At 36.0% G+C, this 22,972-nt stretch overlaps 2 protein-coding genes across 3 annotated transcripts in view; both read right to left on the bottom strand.

The window, feature by feature from the left end:
• Positions 1-3,707: 3,707 nt before the first annotated feature.
• On the bottom strand, positions 3,708-13,312 carry LOC133879412 (receptor-like protein 15). The gene is made up of 4 exons (XM_062317976.1): positions 12,864-13,312; positions 6,980-7,135; positions 6,039-6,182; positions 3,708-5,904 (listed from the first exon to the last, which is right to left on the bottom strand). The coding sequence occupies exons 1-4, from the start codon at positions 13,273-13,275 to the stop codon at positions 3,821-3,823; spliced, it is 2,796 nt and encodes a 931-aa protein (XP_062173960.1). The 5' UTR covers positions 13,276-13,312; the 3' UTR covers positions 3,708-3,820.
• Positions 13,313-15,065: 1,753 nt separating this feature from the next.
• Positions 15,066-22,972, bottom strand: part of LOC133879697 (phosphatidylinositol-3-phosphatase myotubularin-1-like) — a 53,606-nt gene continuing 45,699 nt past the window's right edge. Inside the window, exons 14-19 of one of the 2 annotated variants that reach the window (XM_062318397.1) lie at positions 22,073-22,157; positions 19,260-19,487; positions 18,363-18,422; positions 18,155-18,219; positions 16,822-17,101; positions 15,066-16,115 (exon numbers count right to left, since the gene is read on the bottom strand). In XM_062318397.1, coding sequence (XP_062174381.1) covers positions 15,594-16,115; positions 16,822-17,101; positions 18,155-18,219; positions 18,363-18,422; positions 19,260-19,487; positions 22,073-22,157 — 1,240 coding nt within the window. In that variant the 3' untranslated portion in view covers positions 15,066-15,593. The remainder of the gene's footprint in view (positions 16,116-16,821; positions 17,102-18,154; positions 18,220-18,362; positions 18,423-19,259; positions 19,488-22,072; positions 22,158-22,972) is intronic. The other variant, XM_062318398.1, reaches the window with a different exon arrangement.

Raw genomic sequence — 22,972 nt, 5'->3', positions numbered from 1 at the left:
TACTCAGTGGCAACTGTGGAGAGCCATCATGCATGAAGATTGAAGGGGCAATGAACTTGTCCATGCAAAACGAGTTTGAACCACTTTGGCACCCACCATTATATGTGGTGCGGATAAATGTTACATGCACTCTTAAGTTTATATTCTTTGACGTAGCAGTAAAAATCACTATTAAATTCAAAATCTAATAGTTATCCATCTAAAATTTAATAGTAATTTTCACTGTCACATATACTTGAAAGTGTATATTTAGGAGTGCATATAACATTTATCGTTGAAGAAGGTTGCGCACACATGTATTCTTGATGAGAGAGAAAGAGGCCATTGGACATTGAAATCACCTCAATTAATCCAAGAAAGTAATGAAGTGAACCTACATCTTGGATGAAAAACCGACCATGCCATAGCGTTTGATAATCTGAGTTATAAGATTATGATCATTGCCCGTAACAATTTATAGCTTGTTTAAGATTGCGTTGGAAAATAAAGCTTTTAAAGCTAGCTAAAAAAGCTTAATTTTTAAGCTTTTCCTAAAAGTGTGTTTTAGCAATTTTTTTTTAGCAAAAAGTTAAAGAAGTACTTTTTGAGTTTTTTTTACCAAGCAGACTAGCTTTTTGTTTGCGAATATTGAGTTCGGTGTCATTGAAGATTACACAGAAAATATGGTATAAGAAAAGATTAAGTAAAGTTATTATGGAATGTATTTGAGTAGAGAAGTACAAAAAGTAGTTGTCTTACCTAAATATTTTTTTTTTCTAAAAAAATAAAAAAATCAATAAAAAGATGCTAGGAATGGTCATAGTTTCAAATTTTCTAGGATCATGGTGAAAACCCGTCGGCTTCTATGCTACCTTTGGTCAATGGAGCCAAGAGTATATCCCATAATATTATTCTTAATTAACATCATCTTATCTGGATTGGGATTTGGGAAATATCATGTAAGACTTGTCCTGTGGGATTAATATCTGTTGAATCAGATGCTACTATCGGGCTTTATCAACTTACATTTTGGTGAGGCTGTAATGACGGATTCGTCTTTCAAGATAATAGATATAGCTCAAATTAAATATTTCACAACGGGTGAGAACTCCGATGATCACACCTAAGGTGGGTAATTACACTAGTCGCTCCTGCCCGACTTTTTAATTAAATATATATATATATATATATATGTTTGACGTGGAGCATGCATGTGTGTGTTTCCACACACAGAGAGAGAGAGAGAGAGAGAGAGAGAGAGTACTCAGAGAGCCCTTCAAGGACTTGAACGTACAGATTAAGAGGAATATAATTAATAAAGAGTTCATTGTGCTGCACCAAGCACTTTGAGCCTTTGAAATCCTTCTACCAGCTGGAAAAAGAATAGAGAAATAAAAATAAAAGAAAGAAATGTTCTCTTCAAAAAAAAAAAAAAAAAAAGAAATATGGAATATAATTATTGACAGATACTGTCTATATTTATTTATTATATTACCTATATATGCTTTAAGATCAGCACTATGCTTCCTGCCGAAGAAATAGATTTAATATTCTTCTGCAGCATCAACCGAACAATATAAAAATGTTGGTGATTTTTACGTGTATTTTATAAAAATACAAGTGAGAATAACATGTTATATTAAAAATAGCCGTGAGAATTAAAAATGTACATAATTCTCACATGTATTTATAATAAATACATGTAAAAATGTGTTATTAATTTTTAAAATGCACATGAGAATTAAAATTACATATAATTTTTATATACATTTTAAACACATGCCAATTTAATATAATAGATTCAATAAATTTCTTTGACTGAGGAGAGCTTTCTCCTAATGTGAATCCTATTTTTTTTTTTTTTTTCTTTTCGACATTGATAAAAATGTATAAGCCATTTAGAGCTTATTTAGATGAAGAAGATCAACCCAACATAAATAGTCTATGAATACATAGGGGTCAACTTTAATTAAGAGTAGAAAGCATGATGGCTCTGTAATTAAGCTGACCACATTAAGTATGATTTATTAATTATCTAAAGATATCAAATACAGTTGCAGTCCTGATTCCTCTGTTTCCTCATTCTCAAATGAAATTAAAAACCAAATTGCACAAAGAGACATAATATGTAATCTCACCCAAAATATAAGTTCAAATCAATACCCTTTGTTATGATGTATAAGATCTGAAAAGCAGTTTTTTCAATGCGCAAGATTGATCAGCTAAAAACTGACAAGTGCATGAATTATATTAGAGCTCCATTTAATCAAAGAAGGATATTGAGAGATCAGTCATTATTTTGTTCATAAATTTGAGTCAGATTAGCTTTAATAATTAAGCTTGTATAAGTCATAACATCTACGAACAGATTGCCAAAGAATGGGACAAAATATCTCAACCTAATTGGACAAGGCTCTCACATACCCTAAACCTTAAACCTCTCATTCCACCTAATAGATTACTTTTTCATTGATTTTTAATTTAATTTTTGCCATTCAAATTATCAATCAGGTGTGTTGTTCTTTACATATTTTTCGAATTTCACATTCTGTGCATTTTTTCACCAGTTCTTCTTATTTTGGAAGAATTGGTGTACTTTATTCGGATTTTTCTGGGTTTAATTTTTACAGAAAATTGGAGAAGGAATTGGGAGGGGTAAGGACTCATATTTTGTGGAGGTATATATGTGGTCTGCCCATAAGCACCTATTTGAGTGCAGTGAAGCTGCTCTGGTTGATAGAAAAATGTGGATGCTTTTAAGGAGGCTGTGAAAGCAGGGGATGCTCTTTTTGGAACTATAGACATTTGCTTAATCTAAATTATCAATGCATCCATGTAAGCTAGTATTAATTTAGGAATAGGAGCAACGGCATGTGCTTGGGACTAATTAGTTTTGAGTGGTTACTGGCAAGTGCCTAATGTTATATTTATTTAAATAAATAAATAAAATTAATTATTTTGGGTAATTTTGAAATATATTTTACTTAAAGATTTGGAGTTTATTTAAGGATTTGGTGGTTACAAAAGAGATTAATACGCTATTAAAGTGTCCATTAAGCTGGATTTGGTGCTTACAATTTGTGACCATTGGATTAACTGATTTAATTTGGATCCAAAAATCAATATAAACATGACCATTTGGTCATGTGCAAGCACACCATCACACAATCTCTCTTCTTCCTCATACAAATTTATTTTGTTCAATTCTCTGTAAGAGTGATTCCTTGTTACTCTAAAAAGTGTAATTCTCAACTCACATTTTAAGCTTCATTGTATCCTGTGGACTATTTTGTCATATACCCTTAGCACTTGAAAGGGGGAAAAATAAATAGTAAAGATATATATCGTCGTTATGATTGAACCTTGAAATTTTATTTTTGCCTTCATATTTTCCCTATACTATCTTATATATTTCCAACAACTAATTTTATATTAAACAATATTTGCCGTCTCTTAATCTTGGTGCATGCTTGAGAGTATGTCTTTGTAAGTGAAAGATGTCTAATTACTCTTTTGTTGTTTTGACTAGTGAGTACTCATCCCTTCGATCTCTTCCTTCTTCTAAGGATATGTCATACAATGAATTGTTTCCCTATTGGAAAAGTATTCAAAAATCATGTGTATGGAGAAACTAAGTTTATTAATTCATACTATTAATAATATTTCCAACTACATGAATAATCTACATCATCAAATGACAAGAATTACAATACAGAAGAAAGCAAGTGAAAGTGAACAACTTGTCTCATATTAGATTACAACAATTAACCATTATTCATAATCAAATATATAGCTGGCTATCATCACTACCACCAAAGATGTCCATGGAAACCGAATATATCTAAGGATATAGACGGTTTGACAATCTTTTTAAGCTATAAAAAGCAGGATAATAACACTGGTACTTAAAATCCTCAATTAAATTGAAGCACCGTTGTTGCCAATAAGGATGAATATGAAGAAGAGTAGCTACACCCAATAAGAAAACAATATAAGATGCGGTAAAGCTTGCAAAGAAGACCTGAGGATCTATTTCATACCATTTCCCTTCACTTGCATTTGAAGATTTTGTTGGTGATGGATGTGACTCTACTCTGGTGCAGCTATTCTCTAGTGGTTGCCCGCAAAGAAATGGATTTCCTTCATAACTACTCTTATTAAATGTTGCAAACTGTGCTTTCATGTCTGGAACTTTACCTGATAAGTTGTTGTAAGCCACAGTAAACACTTCTAGAAAGTTCATATCAATCATTACCGAAGGAATTTCTCCACTTAAATTGTTGTGAGAAAGGTCTAAACTCTCCAAATTGTCTAAATTTGAGATTTTTTGTGGAATGGAACCTGTCAACTGATTGTTAGACAAGTTCAATGCATGAATTGAAGATAACTCTCCTAGTTCCAGTGGAATTGTACCTGTTAGCTTGTTGCATGATAAATCCAATCCGGTCATATAATTAAGGATATAACCACTGTAGGAGTAAGACCTGTATTTTGTTACAAACTCAACCTCAACATGATCATCATTTTCTATCCACATCAGCATATTATCTCCTTCCCAATTCCATTTTTGGAGCCTTTGGAATGTGGAACCTAATCCACTGAGCCAGGACAGAGAAGAATATCTATAATTGACAAGATCATCTATATTTCCAAAGGACATGTTGTAAAAACAGTGCGGTATTGTCCCAGAAAGAGAGTTATTGGAAAGATCCATTATACCTATCTTATTTAACCAACACAACTGATTTGGAATTATACCACTGAAAAAGTTGCCACTCAACAAAAGTATTCTTAAGTTATAAAGTGCACCAATTTCATCGGGAATGTTGCCAAAAAAGCTGTTATCTCTAAGGTCTAATGTCGAAAGAGACGATGAATTGAAAATAGCTTTTGGTATTGGACCTGTAAGTTTGTTTCCATGCAAACGTAGGTGCTCGACAAACCGTAGATTCAAGCAAGAAGGTAACGATCCCGAAAGTGAGTTATGAGAAAGGTCTACTAATTGAACTGAATCTAGTCCACAAGGAATCTGACCTTCAAAAAAGTTGTTACTCAAGACAAAACTCAACAAACGTGTCTTGTTTCCTATCCATTCAGGAATTGTTCCTGTGAACTGATTATTGCATAACTTCAAAAGAGTCAAGGAGGTGCAAGTGGCAAATAATTCTGTTGGTAACTCTCCCGAGAAATTATTAAAGGACAAGTCCAAAGTCTCCAAATATCTCATGTCAGCAATTGAGGACGGAAGATAACCTTCAATAAGATTTTGGGAAAGATTTAGATATTTTAAGTATGGAGTTATCTTTCCAATATTTTCTTGAAGTTGACCATCTAAGCAATTCTTAGAGACATCCATAAACGAAATACTCTTGTTGCGATTTGGTGGAAAATGAATTTGACCCACGAAAGAATTATTTTGAAGATTTATCTCTTGCAGTCCTGTGTTGTTTTCAAACAACCAATTGGGGAAGCTTCCTTTCAACTTATTGTGAGACAAATCAACTATTTCCAATTTGCGCTGGCCAAACAGAAACTTGGGAACATTTCCAGTGGGCTTGTTCAAATTACAATTATGTAGTACAATGACCTTTAACGATTGAAATGAGAGGTCGTTCCAACCTGACGAATTATCAGTTTCTATCTCAAGCTTATTGTTTTTATTCACCAATATAATCACCTCAAGCTTAGAGTGATTAGCAAATAACCTGAATGACAATAGGCCCTCAAAAAGATTGTAACTCAGATCAATGTACTCAAGTGATGTCGGGGTGGCTATCAGATTTGAAGCGATGTTTCCAGTGAATTGGTTTAGACATATATCTAACAATCTAAGAGACGTCATATTGTTTAGGCATGGTGGAACGATCCCTTCAAAGAAATTACCATAAAGGTCTAACTCTTCCAGTTTATTCAGTTTGCACAACTCTGTCAAAAGGAATAACATTAGCAAATCCCATTGTAATTATGTAAAAAAAAAATAATCTGTTTTTATATTCCTAATAAATTGTCGATCATTAATTACAGGTTAGACTAACAAATTATAAAAAATTGATTCTTACCTTCAGGTAAAGTGCCATTAAGGTCATTGTAACCTAATGATATAGATTTTAGAGAAGATAGTGCCCCGATATATGGAGAAATACTTCCAGTGAAAGAATTTCCATTCAGATCTAAAATCTCCAACCTACTGAAATTAGACAAACCTACCACGAGTGAAGAGAGACAGTGTCAATAAAATCTTTAAGATGGAAATTTATATTAGTCTTGAAATTAAATAGACATCATCTTTCAATTGCAAATTATATTAGTCCTGAGATTAGATGATGGAATTTTTTACTTGAGACCGGTAGCCGTCCATTAAGTTGATTACCTCCCAAGACGAGGACAACATTTCATTGTTAATTAAGATTTTTTGTTTCTTCTTTAGCATTTACATTTTTATTTTCACATTTCAAGATTATATTGAATCATCAAAGCTCAACGCAGTCAATCAAAAAATCCATGAAAGCTTGAGTCTTTTCTTAGTAACTTGCTTATTATGTGATCCTTACAACTCCTATATCATTGGCGGATATTTTTACATAATTCAAATTTACATTACATTTTTGTACCGCCTTATGTTGCATTTTTTTTTCGCATGCTTTTAATGTTTTTAATTTTAATTTTATTTTTAGTGTAAGTGAAACATGTCACATTAACAGATTCTATCAACTTTTCTAATTCTAAATACTATTTTTTTTTCCTACCCAATAGAGTGATTAATTATTTTTTAAAGCTCACACTACTATTTGCCAAAACTACAAACCACATGCTTAAGTGTATTTCTCTCATTACCATTGATTGTTAGGGAGCCATTGAATTCTTTATGACTTAAATCCAACTTCTCCAATTTTTCAAAAGCCAATTAATCTAGCAAAAAACAAAAAATAAAAAAAAATTCAGATATAATTGGAATTGCTTGCTATTTTTATAAAGTGGTACAAAAGATCAACATACATACCTTTGGCAGGAAATGATCCTTTGATCCGATTTGAAGCAAGATTCAAACTCTTAAGGGATTTGACTGCACTCAATAATTCTATGATGCTTCTGCTGAAATTGTTGCGACTAAGATCTAAGATCTCCAAGTTCTCCAATCTTGACAAGCTTTCAAAACCTGTCGTAGAACTATTAAAAAATTTGTAGTAAAACAAAACTTTGCTATTCACAGTATGTAAAAGAATAATAGCATTTTATAGCTTAGTAACTAGATATTTGTGTTGTGGCCTATAAACATATAAGAGAGAGAGAGAGAGAGAGAGAGAGATCTAATAGATTAAATCCAAGTTCTCTAAGTTTTCAAAATTCGATAATTTTACATAAAAGAGAGCATAGAAAAATTAAAATATGATTGGAACTGCTTGTTGTTTCTATAAAGTAACACAGAAGATCAACATACCTTTGGTAGAAAATGATCCTTCTATCTGATTCGAAGCAAGATTAAGATTCTTAATGGATTTGACTGAACTGAGTAATTCTATGATGCTTATGTTGAAATTGTTGTGACTAAGATCTAAGGTCTTCAAGTTCTCCAATCTTGACAAACTTTCAAAACCTGTTGTAAATCTATTAAAAAATTGTAGGAAAAAAAACTATGCAATTCGCAATATCTAAGGTCTCCAAGGTCTCTAGCCACTTTCCACATAAGTGCTATCCCCCACTTTTGTGCACCAGATCCACCACAAAGAGACCATCGAACCCCAACCTCTGCTTTATTTTTTCAAGATGAGACTTCTGACTTAGGGTTTCCATAAGAAACACTAAGTTGGGCTGCTTTTCCTTTACCATCTGGTAGAGGTCACGAACTGTCCAAGAATTCCCAAGCCCTCGAGAGTTCCAGCTGATGATAATCATTGTGGCAGGCGGGCTGTGAAACAGCCTCTCTCATTGCCAACTGATGATATACCTTACTCGGTATTTTGGTCCATTTAACATGTCCCCCTTGGGAATTCTGAGGGATTTTTAGGGAATCTGGTTGCTAGGGATTGTTGGTTCTGTTTTCAACGAGATTGCTTCATCTTCCTTGGAACTTCCCCATGCCTTCCTCTTACAGGCCTGTAAGGATCCTCCCCTTTTTTCTGTTGGATTGACATGTAAGTTACGTACCCCCGTTGGCCTTCGGTGTTTGCATTTCATGCACTGTGGATTAGATACCCCTAGTCCTTTGTATTAGATTCAGATTTGTCTGGAGTGGCCCATTTCCAGGCCCATCCAAAACCACCGTTTGAATAGACTCCTTAATGGGGATCCAACTTGCATGCCGTAGTTTAAAACTACCGCATACATGCTGTAATGGAAACATACCGTTTTCCATTTAAAAAAAATTGCAAAACTTAAACTTAATAATAAAAAATTATTAAAACTTAAAAATTATAAAAATAATAATAATTAAAAACTAAAAATATTAAAACCAAAAATAACAAAAGGGGCGGCTGGCCACCCCATATCAGCTTTGGGGTCGTCCGGTATGTTTGGGTTTTGGGGGGTAGCCATATCGGCCGTAGGGGGTTGGTTAAAACCACCCCTGAGCCCAAATCACCTTCAACATATAAGATTTCCTCCGCATTTGTAACGGGCATCTGTTTCCCTTCCATGCTCCCAGAATCACGCCCAAAATAATGAATTTCCTTATCAGCCTGATAGTCTGTTATGGGAGCCTCCATGATTGTAGGGTCGAAAATTTCCTTGTCGCCACCCCTTGTCATTTGGATTTTCTGGCCGTGCCAGAGTTTGTTTCAGTTTCTAGCTCTGGATTAGAGTCTGCTTGTGCCGACTATGAACTTGGTGGTACTTCCTTCTTATACTGAAGATCATCGTCCCTTAGCCAAAAACCCCCCCCATTGTTTTGCATGACTATCCTCATTGAGTCGGAATCCTTTACTCCCCTTGCAATAGTAACTTGCATGATTTATCCGACCACAAGTGTAATAGAACTGTGGCAATTTCTCATACTTAAAAGGCACCCAGAGAGATATACTATAACGACCCAAGGAAAAGCGCTAGTCACATCTGCGCTATCACCCCAAAATGACTAGTCAATTTGAATCTTTCCCTAGAATCACTTATAAAGCCCAGTTTCACCTAGTAACTAGGCAATGTGAGACTTAACACCCATAAGTATCTTTATAAATTACTAACTCTATGTGAACTATTCATCTCTTCCTAATATGGGACCGGGGTGTTACATGTACCATTTAGATGAAGAGCTCGACCCCTATCCAATGGTTTGGTAAGGTCAATGTTAACTCAAGATCCACAAGCAACGTCCCCATCCAACCCATCACCGGTGACATCCACTTCCTCCACCATCCCCAAAGTTGACCCCATCCTATGCCCCACCTCTAGATTCATGCAAGTGAGAGGCATTTCATGCACGCACTTGAACCCAGAAGAGAGACTTGGTGAAATCCATTTGCGTTGGTGGAATACATTCCTCCACTTCTTTGAGGACGAGGACACTTCGATCAAATAACCAAGGCCTTCCGTCTTTGACTCTGTTTTTATCACTCTCGTTAGAGAACTCGATCAGCCACAGGTTATCATGGATCTCCTTAAACGCCATACTGTCCAGAGTTTTCCATAGCCAGGACATCATCATTCGAAATGCTTCTTTTTGGATGCGGCGGTCAGACATGAGTCTCTCAATGAGGCATCTTCCACTCTTCATACGTAAGTCAGCGATATCATCTTCGGTTATGGCCCAGCTTCTCACCATCTGTATATTCAGCCATCCCCCTCGTGCCCATGAATGGCAGAATATGGTACTAGAACAACAAAAAGACTAAAACTTCTAGCCAAGAAAATTGGCAAGAGACTCAAATCACACACCTAGCTCGTGAGTCCTCTCAGAGAAAAAACCTAGAGGGCGGACTCACTGTATTCTTGAGGTCTCTCACTCTTTCTTTTTGGACAAATTTTATATAAAGGACTTTATTTTTTGGGAGGGCTTTTAAAAATTAGGAGTAATTACCTTTTCTCCCATCAACTACTAGCCATTGTCAACATCCCTCATGAACTGACACTTCAACAAAAAAAAAAAAAAGGCATCAAACTACCATCTTTACATACTTTGGCCTATTCCGTCAGTCTAATTTATGCAAAGACTTAAATGCTCTAACTCAATTTCAAAAATGACCAAAATGCCCTCATTTTAAACAAAAATAAATAAATAAATAAATAAAGGAAAAGCTGCCACCCCTTGAGGTGGCTAGGTGGCCTACGAGCCACCCCCAGAGCTGTCTTCAACCACCTTTGGGGTGGCTCACGGTTACCCCGAAACGCGTAGCCACCCCTGAATCAAGGGTGGTTGCGCGGCTACCCCAATTTATCTCTAGGGTGGTCGTGCGGTCACCCCAGAGGCCGTGGGTGGCCCGCAAGCCACCCCTAAAGGTGGCTCCGGCCACTTCTAGGGTCGCTCGTAGCCAACTTGGAATCTGGGGTGGCCGCACGGCCATCCTAGAAAATAGCTAGGGTGGCCGGAGCCACCTCTGGGGGTGGTTCACGCGCCACCCCCCTCCACCAAAGGAGGTGGCAGCCACCCCCTTAGGTTTTTTTTTTTTTTTTTTTTAAAAAAAATATATATATTAATTTTAATTTTTTTTATTGATTATTATAGAGGGCATTTTTGTCTTTAAACCAAAATTAACGCTAAAAAATGGTATATTCCATCCAAGTTAACAGAATTTCCTAACAGAAGGAGCCAAAGTATGTAAAGGTGATAGTTTGATGCTCTTTTTGGTCGAAGTGTCAGTTCATGGGAGCATGTTGACAATGGCTGATAATTGATGAGGGAGAAAAGGTAATTATCCCTAACAATTAAGAAGTCTTAAGCAGAGGCTAATTTACCTTACTATTGAGCTGCCCTGATGTTAGATTTAAGGGAAAAATACACTTTAACTCCTCAAACTACAAGCCATTCTTCGGATAGTCCCCCAAACTACCAAGACTTGGATTTTGTCCTTCCAAATTATCAAAACCTTTAAAAAATGCATATTTTGACGAAATATCCTTATAATACCCGTGCCACGTTTTTTTTTCAAATAAAAAATTCAAAAAAATAAAAGAAATAAATAAACTGACATTTTATTTCTTATTTTATTTTTGGGGTGGCGTTGTTTTCCAACTGTGATCTGATCTTCCGGACACTTCCTCCGGCCACCATTCGTTTGCAACACTGTGATGACTAATTTTATAGCTCAGCTTGGCGAGTTTCGGTTCGTAATCATCAGATCGCTGATCTCGGCCGGGCTCAAGCTCGCCCTACTTTGGAAAATATCTTCTACCTAAGAGAAAAACTTGTGATCCTTGAGCCCCAAATAACTATTGGCAAACATTTTGAATGCCAAAAAATCACAGAGAGGAAAATGGATATGAACATCTACGAATGAGCTCACGGCATTTGATTTCTCCATAAAAAACCGATCAAGGTCTTTCACAATGATAATAGACTTGCTCTTTGTTTGTAACAAAATAAAATTCAGATTAGAATCGTTTATAACCTTCAAAAGATCAATATCATAGACATCGAAGGATAGGAAATTAGTCATGTCTACATTCGGAGATGCCGGGAGGAGTTCACCGAGCTACAAGCCTGCATCATGCCCAACAACAATGCTGGGAAGAAGCAGTACGTCCTTCGGTTGATTGCAATTTTTTTAAATATATATATATATATATATATATTAAAAAAATCTAATTTTTTCTATTTTTTTTTAATTTTTATAAATATTTTTTAATTCTTTTTAATTTTTTTTTAAAAAAAAAAAATAATTGAAAAATGACACATGGCAAGCATATTATGGGCATATTTCGTGAAAAATTTGCCTTTTTTTCAAAGGTTTTGGTAGTTCTGGGGTTAAAGTTCAAGCCTTGGTAGTTTGGGGGGCTATCCGGAGAATGACCAGTAGTTTAGGAGACTAATTTGTATTTTTTCCTAGATTTAATCACTCTTATTTACATGTATATATTTTAAGGGAAAAATATAAAAAAGTCCTCTGAATTTTCAAGTGTACCTTTCAAATTACCAAAGTATGCCAAAAAGACTACTCATGTCAAAATATTCCTATAATAGTACCCCTATTCTCTTAAAAAAGTTTTTTTTTTATCTACTTTTTATTTTAATTTTTAAGAGAATAAGGGTATTATAAGAATATTTCGACAAAAATTGCATTTTTGGCACACTTTGATAGTTTGATAGGTCATATTAGTGCACTTGAAAATTCATTTTTTAACTAGTATCTAATGTGAGACTTTAAGTTTTAACCGGTCAGACTTAACCATCTGTAAGAAGGTCTCCATCCTATCAACAAAATCAAAACTATAATAAATAGGTATACGTGAAAAATTATTGGGAGAGAGGTTGGGTTTTCATAATTACCCTGGTAAATGGGAGAGGAATTGCAAAAAATTGAAAAACTACTACATGTCCTTCGTGTGTCCTCTGAAAATTTATAGTATTTTTTGAAGTTACTATTGAAGTACTTGTGATAGATTCTTATTGGATTTTGATCTAATAAAGATTTTAAAAGCCACATCAATTTTAAAAAACACAAAAAGAATATGAAGTGACATTTAGAATTACTTGAAGTTTTGGTAATTAGTTTAAGAAGGTCAAGGACAGGTAACACTATAAATCAAACCCTCTGTAATTCTGAATTTTATGACCAAAGAGAACAAAAGGGCTCCATGAAATATTTTAACTTTTTATTTCTTTTGGGATGGAGGGAATTAGATTGATGGAAGATGTTCAAAAGGCATCTCTTCAACGTAGCATTAAAATAAATAAATAAATAAATAATAAATAAATAAAAAGCAGGAAAAAAAAAAAGGAGTGGCTTAGAACATACCTTCGTTTGGTAGGCAACCACGAATTGCATTGTAGGATAGATCAAGAGTTGTTAGCTCCTTAAAAGGCACCAACAGGGACACGTTTAGCAACCAACGGTTGTTATAAGGATCTTCTTTCTTTAAGTTGTAGAGGGAAAGCTTGATCACGTGAGCGGAGGTGGAGTTGCATGTGACCCTCTCCCAACCACAACAGTCACTCTTTGTGTCGTCAATCCATGACGGAAGAAGGCCGCGGTGATCATCTGCATCAGCATGAATAGTATTGGATTCCAGAAACGCCTTCAATTCCAGCAGAGCAATCCTTTCTTCCCGGAGGCAGGCAGCTGTGTGTCCATGAATTTGAAGAAAAACAAGTAAACCCCACAACAAGACTTTCAGTAAAGGACACTCCATTCTCAAATATTGTTTCATTTTTCTAGCTTCTTCGTTTGCACATTGACAAATATATATATATATATATATATATATATATATAGAAAGAAGTTCGACAATCTCACCTCGGAATCCACGATCAATGGGTCCACAGTTGTTGGGAATAAAATCCGACTATGAGTCCCATTTTACCACTCTTCTACTCTCAACCACTCAACCTCTATATCATCTCATTGGGGTCCCACTTGACCATAACATGAACGTGAAACACCCCTCAACCTCTATCTCATCTCACTAGGGGTCCCACTCGATTATAACATGAACGAGAAACACCACTCAACCTCTATCTGATCTCACTAGGGGTCTCATTTGATCATGACATGAACATGAAACACAATAACTTACTTACAAAATATCCTTATAAAGGGGATGAGGTATTAGGTAAAAAAGGACGAAAATTCCTCTTAAGAACCTTGATTCATTGTTATATTTTAATTCTCTAAAATCTTATTGATTTAATCAACAAAGTACCGAACTCTGTTCTAACAATAACAACAGTAAAAGTTGACGATTATCTTTCTTTTGCTGTGCAACTGAAAGTCACTCTCATCTCTCCCACCAAGTTGCTACTTTTCCCCAAAAGACCCAATGCCCCCTGCTTGTACATGTCGGTCAAGAAGCTTCTCCATGAAGAAAAGAAGAAAGAGACTGAAACGTGTGTGTAAGAAAATCAAATTCATAACATTCAACTTTTTATGCTATATCAATAATTTTTTAATAATTTTTTTTTTTTTTAACTTTTTATGTCAGATCGAAACATCTCCACGTACATTTCACATGATCGTCCAAGACAAGAACACCCATCAAGACTTTTAGCAACATTCACATGATCGTCCAAGACAAGAACACCAATCAAGACTTTTAGCAAAAATCCAAATCACAAAGCCAGTCAAGCTAAGAAAAATGAACAATACTATATTCCTATATATTCACACACACCGCATGAACAAGATGCTCCCCAAAATGAAAAGCAAACCCCACCTCAATTTTTTTTTAAAAAGAACACATATAGTAAATCTTTGTACATGCATAGATGATCTTCAATAGGGATATAAATTAACGAGTTGAGTTACTTGCGAGTTTAGTCAAACTCAGCTCGACAAAACTTGACTCGATTAATAAATGAACTATTCGTGAACATAAAACTAGAGTTTGATTATTAAACGATACATACTCAAAAAATTAGGGTTCGATGGAATGAAAATAGTGGGCAAAACATTATTCAATTACCTCGTCTTTAATCATATCCTTGAAGTATCTCTTAATTATAAAAGTTTACCGTCAAACACCGGAGTTGGGACAATTAATTAACCATCTTAAACAAAATTGAATTTGACCTGTCCTTTAGGTAAAATGAGGACAAAATACAAGTAATATTTCAATAGATACGATATTTTGTCACCCTAAGATATACTTCTTGATTATTTTGTCCATGTGACAAGGTGGTCCCCTAGTTAGGAATTTTTTTTTCTAAAAAAAAAAAAAAAAAAAAAAAAAAGAAGGTAAAAGTTGCCACATGGGCTGGTTTATACTTCTTTCTCATGAAAAACTTGAAATAAAACCTGGATCGTTTAAAAAATTACAAGAGATATGCTGTAGTTTTTTTTACAGCACCTAAGCCAAATCCACTGTCACGGATCTGAAAAAATTACAAATCTAAAAAAAGCTCCCATCTATAGCTCTAATACCCTTCCATAGTCCCAGAATAGTATAAATCTTAATTTCAAATTGCTCTGGAAAACCTAGTACAGGACGGCCACCAGAAAGCATGCAGAAATCCTTGGCATTATTCAATATTCACTAGCAAGAAGATTTTACTAATTGTACAGCCCTGGTTTACATAGTGTTGGTATAAGAATGTGACAAAAAGTAACTAGTCCGAAACATGTACAGAAGCCATACTCTTACTCAGGAAATGAATGGCAATGTGATTAAAACTACCTGGCCAACACCTTGTCAAAAACTATGAAGATATGGACCTGGACCACCCTAATATACATTAGCTCTTGCAGGTATATTTTAAGCTTACCCTCTGCATTCCTCCGTCTATACGAAGAAGGTTATCGGCTAGACTCTATGCCCTGTACAAACAGTCCCGGGACCCGTTCCAAATGCCAGGATCCATCTTAATGCATTTCCATTTTATTTTGATGGTGAGCTTCAAAAGAATCTTGAATCTGTTCTGAAAAAGCTCTAAATCTAACCTACTTGAACCCTTTCCCAAAGCATAAGCTCAACCAAGTACTGCAACAGAAGTTGGAGGTGGAAACTCATGCTTGGCTTCAAATCCACAGGTTTTACTCAGACCGAAAGTAACTATCATAAATAGAAAGCTGATCAAATGCTTCAAAATTTGCCTTTAGTCCAAGAAATTGGCTACCCAGCTGTGCACAACCAGCATCTGGCCACTTACAGACTCCATCTCGAGTGCGTAGTGGGCATAAAGTTTCACACACTCCAGCAACGGGATTGCTGGGAATAGCATCCTCAGCCATTACCGTGATAGAAACGGAGAGATCTGACTTCTCATCAAGCTGCACAGTACCATCTGGTACTCTTTTTGAAGGAGAAGAAGCGAATTTCTGTGGATTATCTACTGGGTAGCTTTCAATGCCAACAGTACAATCACCAGTGCTTGCGAAGTGAACCTTGCACCCCAGTGACTGTACTGCTCGCTTTATGGCCTCACTTTCCTTGCTAGCCCTCTTTGCCAGGTTCACAGCCGAGCTGCTGAGCTGCTTCTCATGTCGTAAATCTGCACTTAATGATTCCATGGCAATTGTAACTTCTTTAGCTTTCCTTTCTGCTACCTCTTTTGCCTGTTTAACACATACAACATTGTTAAAAAATACAATAGTCTAAATATAAATATCAATGTTGGAACAAATTAAAACCCATCCAAACATACTGTCTTTCATTTTTTTTTGGGGGGGGGGATAGACAGGCTTTTAGCTAACAACATTCATAAACAGAAAAGAAAACCATGATCGACTTCTGCAAACATGATAGTCTGTCAACAGAAACAGTATTATCCATTGCAACAACGGCTAGACTCAAAACCTGTTGTATCCTACTTAATCTGAGTGAACAAGAATATCATCAGACAACTCCAGATCACCTACAACCCAGCATTATAGTAAAACGAACCCTTTGCTAACTTCATAAAGTCAAGCCTAACCCTCGACTATGACCATGTTATCTTTGATGAATGAAAAATTGGCATTACTGTTGCTTTATGCGTAACAAGGCACTATATAACTGCGGTGAAAAAAGAAAAAAGAATTATAGAGATGAAAAAAACAATTATAAAAAAAATTAAAGCTGGACCAGATGGCAGGGTGAAACTTAAGATCCTTGACAATGAAGCTGATGCTCAAAATTGCTTGTGATCAGTAGGGCAAAGCCACCACCACAAAGAGACTTCATTAGAATGTCAGCAGTGTTCAGAAAACAGATTTTTTTGCGTAGGGGGGAGGGGGATATTGGGGAAATGTACTGGACAGAGGACAGAAGTAATATTAATACCTTCTGCAATTCAGAGAATTTTATAGCCATCTTTCTACATTGACCTTCAACCTCCCCAGCTTCGGCCTCTGAAGGGCAAGCCCAACGAAGATGAAACCGGGGCCAGAGAGTTGGGGCTAAGGCTGCTGCTGGAGGTAAAAGTGGACCATTGTGTTTCAATGGATCATAAAAAGGGTTGTAATGCACATGAGAGCTTCCCTCTGAAGCACGCAAATCAGCCAAATATGCCCACAAACATCCACAAGCTTCAGAAACAACGCATTGCTGTCTCTCTTTTTCACTGAAATCAGAGTATGCAATGAGAAAACAGGTACGTATTGCTTCCACAGTGGCCAGTATCACCAAAGTCAGAACTCCTTTATTGTGTATTTCACTCTTATGTTTTTTCTTTTTTCTTTTACAACCTGATATAACCTTATATAATTGGATGATCAACCAGTGATTAGGATGATTTAGAATTGCAGAAATTCGTTAATGAGAACAAAAATTCAGTATCAGAGTGCAGGATAATTAGAACAACATCAGAAAGGGAGTACAATGAGTAATCAGTGCAACAACAAAAAAAGAATTACCACCAGGTTAACAATTAACAAGATTTGAAGGTCAATGGTAGTATGGTGGATTTTTTTATAAGTAAATTTCTATGGCGGTTATAAATTTAATATTCCATAAAAAGAATAATCAATAGCACAATATAACGTGAAGAAAGAAGTAAGAGACATATCAACTACAAGGGAAATAAAGATTACACAGATGAACTACCAGATTCCACTGCTGAAACACTAGAAATATGAAATCAATGACAATTGTTAACTTCATTGATGAACACAGAAAATACAATGATTTCAGTTTATTCGCCTGAGAAATATTTCCATTCAATCACATAATATGCTCAATTTAGCCTTGTCCACCAATTTCTAAGCTTCCTATTTAGCATATTTTACATCTTTCAAGAATTTCATTCCATTTCAAGCTGCTTCTTCTTCTTTTTTTAATCAACTTTAGAAGCATTTCAAACAATTTTTTCTATTTTTAGTACCATGCTATACATATACTCACTATAAGCACCAAAGCATGCCAATGCAGTTTGTGCATCAGTATGACAATTACACAATGATCAGCAACGTTTTAGCTTTATGAACCAAGTAAGACTGCTGCAGTCCAAGATCGAAACAAAAATGTGTTTCTCTCAGGATAGTTAACTAGTTTTTGCTTGTGATATCACGTTGTGCAGTCTAATTCAAAATAGCAAGGGTACATCAAGCAAACACATGCAAGAGACTACAGACTTTAATCCACTGTATCAAGAGCAACACTGATAAAAGCAAATTACCTATTACAGAAGAAGTTTCCAAAGCGACAAGAAAGCACGCAGTCCAAGAAATCCACCAGGAAACCCTAAACCACCAAATGGTATAGATGTCAGCAAGCAAGTATTTTCTGATCTAAAATACAAAATAAAAAGGGGAAGAAAATAAGATGCTCATCAACACAGTCAAATGTTCATGAAAACTTAGTGTCACATATGCAAGGACACATACCGAGGAGAACTCAAAAGCAAAAGGATACATCCGCAGCAACTGTGAAACACAATCAATCCACTGCAAAATAGATACCAGATCATTAACTAATACCAAATCATCAAGCAATAAAAGGGGGGAGGGGGGAATGCAAAAATTATCATCTTAAACTTGATTCATGCCATGCTTGACATCAATTCTTGACATGATCTTAAGTGGAGAAACCGTAGGTACTCAAATGAGAGAACAGAATGACAAAAATGATAATAATAGTTTACTACTAGTACTACTACTGACGTCACCCCTTGAAACCACTAATTCTGACAACTTAAGTTGTCAGGAAGTGCCATTTGGTCCAGACCCCAGCCTCCACCCCATTCTTACCCCTAGGTTTCTGTCTTTTTTGGAGAGTCAAAGGCTTACACGATTTCTTTTGAAAGGAAAAGGGGCCCAACTTGCCACTCCCAAAATTGCTAACTCATTTGGGGCTCCATCTGAACCTTTTGGTCTATAGTCAGGGCTTATTGGAGCCCATCCAGGGCCTAAGTAGCCCCTTTTGAGCCCTAAATACCATTTTGAGCATGGGCAGGATCTACAGGGGCCTGAAGAAGGCTTCTGGTCCCCAGCCAATAGATATACAAATGCATTGACAAAAACAAGTAAGAAAAGTAAGCATCAAGACTTGCAGGCCCCTTTGAATCTTGCTTAGATCATTCCAGCTCATGCAGGGCCTATTGGGGTTCTGCAGTCATTTCCGCACCTTTCCATAGCTTTTGGGCTCAATTCAGAGCCCATAGAAAGCACTAATCATCTTGGGATGCCAATACCAATGACATGACAAGCAACAGCAAATAAATTATAGTGACTCAGCCTCTTTTTTTTGTTTGGTCCCCCTGAATTCAATATGAAGGCACACACCTGCAAAAATATGGGAGAATAGTTGTTCAAATTCTGTGCATGAGATGAACTAGGAGCTTGAGATGTAAACGATCCTGATGCCTGGCGCATTGGTGATGATGGGAAGCTCCCTACAGAAGACTGCCTTGATAACTCGAATGGAACGTTGCTGCTACCAAATATTGTTGGCATTCCTATTCTATCTGAAAATGGATGACCGAATGCTAGCCAATCTTTCTCAATTAGTGCCTGTATAAAGATAAAAGATCTAAAATTTATAACACATGGAATAGGAATAAATCCTATGTAACTAAGTCACCAGTGCAGGTGTCAGCATCTGACATAGATATGATCAAACAAAATGTTTGACAAAGCGACCCCATAAGACATAGGTAAGACTTGAAATGCAAGACATATTTGAGTTCCTAAACACTGCTGAACATGTAGCTAAAAGTATAATCCAGCAATGACGAAAAAATAATGAAGAAATAAAACCTAAAATGGGAGAGTCCTAAGTCTCAAATCAGAATGCTTCTCATCATAATGGAAATAGATGATACATCTTACCTTTATTAAGGCAGTCTCAGGTTTGAAAATGAACATGGGAAAGGGTGTGCTGCTTCCAGTTGGGGAGGTAGAAGATGTGGGGTGGATAGCAGAGTACTAAGGCGTAAGGTTCGCTCCTTTCCACAGACCTACTCTTGTTTGCCGCTTAGTTTGTTTTATAAGGCTAGATCAACTTAGGGTGTATTTGTGGAAAGAATGGTGTAATACCCATGTCCCACATTAGGAAGATGAGTAACAGTCCACATAGAGTGGGTAGTTTATAAAAATAATCACGTGTTAACTCCCACGTTGCTTAGTTACTAAGTAAACCCAAGCGTTATAAAGGATTATAGGGAAGTTCCAAATTAACTAGTGCTTTTGAGGTGATAACCCAGATGTAGCTATCCCTTTTCACTGGGTCATTACAAATGGTATTAGAGCCATCAAGTAACGTCATGTGGTACTGGAGCACTGCATGGCGTGACCCTGACAAGAACGTTAGAGATTTAAATGGGGGAGTTTGTAACATCCCTGTCTTACATTGAAAAGAAGAGGAGTAACCCACATAGAATGGGTGGTTTATAAAGATAGTCATGAGTACTAAGTCCCACATTGCTTAGTTACTAGATAAAACTATACATTATAAGGGATTTTAGGGAAGTTTTAAATTGACTAGTCCTTTTGGAGTGATAGCACAGATATGACTAGCGTTTTTCCCTGGGTCGTTACAAATGGAAATGTCAGTTGACATCAAAGAATATATACTTATCAAAAGGAGGAAGAATCACCTTGACTAAAAGTACTCTATCTAGTGTACCTACTTATTGTATGTTGTTTTATCCTATGCCATTGTGTTGCCAAGAGATAAGGAAAACTACAATTTTATAAGTAAATCAATTTCAATAGAAAACACAAGGGGACCCAAGTACACAAGAAGTATACAAGAGAGACCCCCAATCAAGGAGAGAAAAGAAACACCAGTCCAAAAATTCAGCAAAATTAGAAAAGTGAGGACAAATTTCTTTTTGATAAGAAATATTGCAAATTTCAATTCTTCTCTTTTTTGGAGGTTTTTAGTTTTTTTTTTTTTTAAGTTATTTATTTATTTTGGGGGCGGGGGGAGGGGCAGCAGATGGGTTGAAGTACCACTTGGAAATTGGGATACAGTTTGTTCCCCAACTAAATCTTGAGGTTTGGATTTTTTTTATTTTTATTTTTTTATAAGTAAATCTTGAGGTTTGGATATTAGGAACCTTGGTGCTTCTGACCAAACTCATATGGGGAAATAACTTAGACAATAATCTACAAGTGTGAAGTTTAGGGTGCACGTGATGCAAGTTTGTGAAAGCGCATTATAAGTCACTCCTAAATGTTTTTGAAATATATAAGATTTTAATGTTTGGGATGAGAGTCACACCCACTTTTGACAAGATTTATAATGCGGAGAGGTGCCCTTGAAACTCCTTTTCCCTAAATTGTTTGTAATTGCTGGGGATAGAGATGCAACTATCATTGGTGTTCTAGATTTTCATGGGAATTGTAGGACTGGGACCATGAATCTGTTCGCAATTTCTATAAATAGACATTTATCTAAAATCAGAATTTCAATGTGAAGTCTTATCATTGGGCTTTGCAAGGAGACTCGGAGGTTGATTTTCCATGGTGAGACATTTGGAAAGGTTTCAACAAAAGTGGCTTTTCCACTTGGACAACATCACAAAGTAAAATCTTAACATCGGATAGCCCTAGGAAGTGCAAGAAAATCATTGTTCATTAGTATTGTATGTTCAAAGCAAGTGGTGAGACAGCTCACATTCTTCTACATTGCATTATTACTAGGGAGCTTTGGTCGTTAGTTTTCTCCTTATTCGGGAAGTCTTGGGTTATGAATGATTTGGTGAGGGTGTGTTAGGCATGTTAGGAATGGCTTTAGAAGACATCAAATCAGAGAAGTGTAGAATGTTTTAGCCTTGTGTCTAAACGGAGTATTTGACGGAAGAGTAGTACTATGACTTTCGATGGAACTAAAGAATCATTGCTTCAATTGAAATCATTATTATTGTTTTTTCAAATCTCTTTCAAGTTGGATGAGAGCAATTGGGAATTTACTTCTTCCTCCTTTTGGATTTTCTCACTCATCATTCTTAAATCTTGGATTTTTCCTTCCTTCTTTTAGCTACTCTTGTAACGTCCCATGTATTAGGGTTAGTCCCATTTGATTTTTAATAGAATATAATTACTACTAGAAGTAATAAAAAAACATAACCCAGTAATTTTCTAGTTAATACCTGAAACCCAGTGAATGTCCGATAATATGGATCAAGCAGCAAATTAGCAAGTGAAACCAATTGAGTTGTCCGATCCCATCCATCACTACACAAAATAAAGAATGTCAAACCATCAAAAATAGAGAAGGCTAAAATGTAGAACATCCCTCATTTGAATTGACTACAAATTAAAACAACCAATAAGTTGAAAGATCTTTATTCAATTGTTATAACCATTAACTAGATGAAGCTCTAAAAATGACCCTATAGAGGCAAAATAACTTCTAAAAAGAATCTTCTGGGTGGGTTTTTAAACGAGGTAAGTGTGATATAGGAAATCGAAGAAATAAAGGGTCCATTTGAAAAAGTTATCAAAACAGTGTTTTCGACTATATGACTTGAAAAATATTTTTTTTAAAAAAAAAAAAAAGAAAATTGAAAAGTACCGTCTCTGGGGACCACATCTAAAAACTTGTTTGGATAACTAAAAAATGTGTCTGAAAGAATGAAAAAAAAAACTGATTAGTATTTTGATTTAATTCTAAAAATAATTTTTCAAAACATAAAAGAAACAAAGCAAAAAACCCAAAAAATTGGCCGTTAGAGGCTGGCCTCCACAGGTAGTGAATGCCACACCCTGTTTGTGGGGCTGGAGGCCACCACCCTTTCTCTCTAGGGGGAAGGTGGGTCTCCCCCTCCCCTCTCCGGTGTTCCCCACTCTGTGGAGCTGGAGACCCAACCCCACATAGAAGGGCGATAGCTCTGCGCCTTTGAGAGAGGCACAGGGCGTGGGTTTCTTTCCCCCTCCAGTATCCACCTACAAATAAGGGTGATGTTTCACTCACCCCCACACGGTCCACCACAACAAAGGGTGGAGAGGGTGGAGTTCCACCCTCTACAAGGGTAGGTGGGAAAGGGAGA

Source organism: Alnus glutinosa, chromosome 10 (genome assembly GCF_958979055.1).
Source record: "Alnus glutinosa chromosome 10, dhAlnGlut1.1, whole genome shotgun sequence".
Classification (NCBI taxonomy): Eukaryota; Viridiplantae; Streptophyta; class Magnoliopsida; order Fagales; family Betulaceae; genus Alnus; species Alnus glutinosa.
Note: the sequence above shows the minus strand (reverse complement) of the source record. Positions and strands in the feature narration are given on the sequence as shown.

Bases quoted from the DNA above. Each gene is read 5' to 3' on its own strand.
- LOC133879412 (XM_062317976.1), bottom strand. From the start codon at position 13,275: ATGAAACAATATTTGAGAATGGAGTGTCCTTTACTGAAAGTCTTGTTG. The intron at 7,136-12,863 runs GTATGTTCTAAG...GTTCTACGACAG, and splicing joins TGGTTGCCTACCAAACGAAG to GTTTTGAAAGCTTGTCAAGA. The intron at 6,183-6,979 runs GTATGTATGTTG...CACTCGTGGTAG, and splicing joins AGGATCATTTCCTGCCAAAG to GTTTGTCTAATTTCAGTAGG.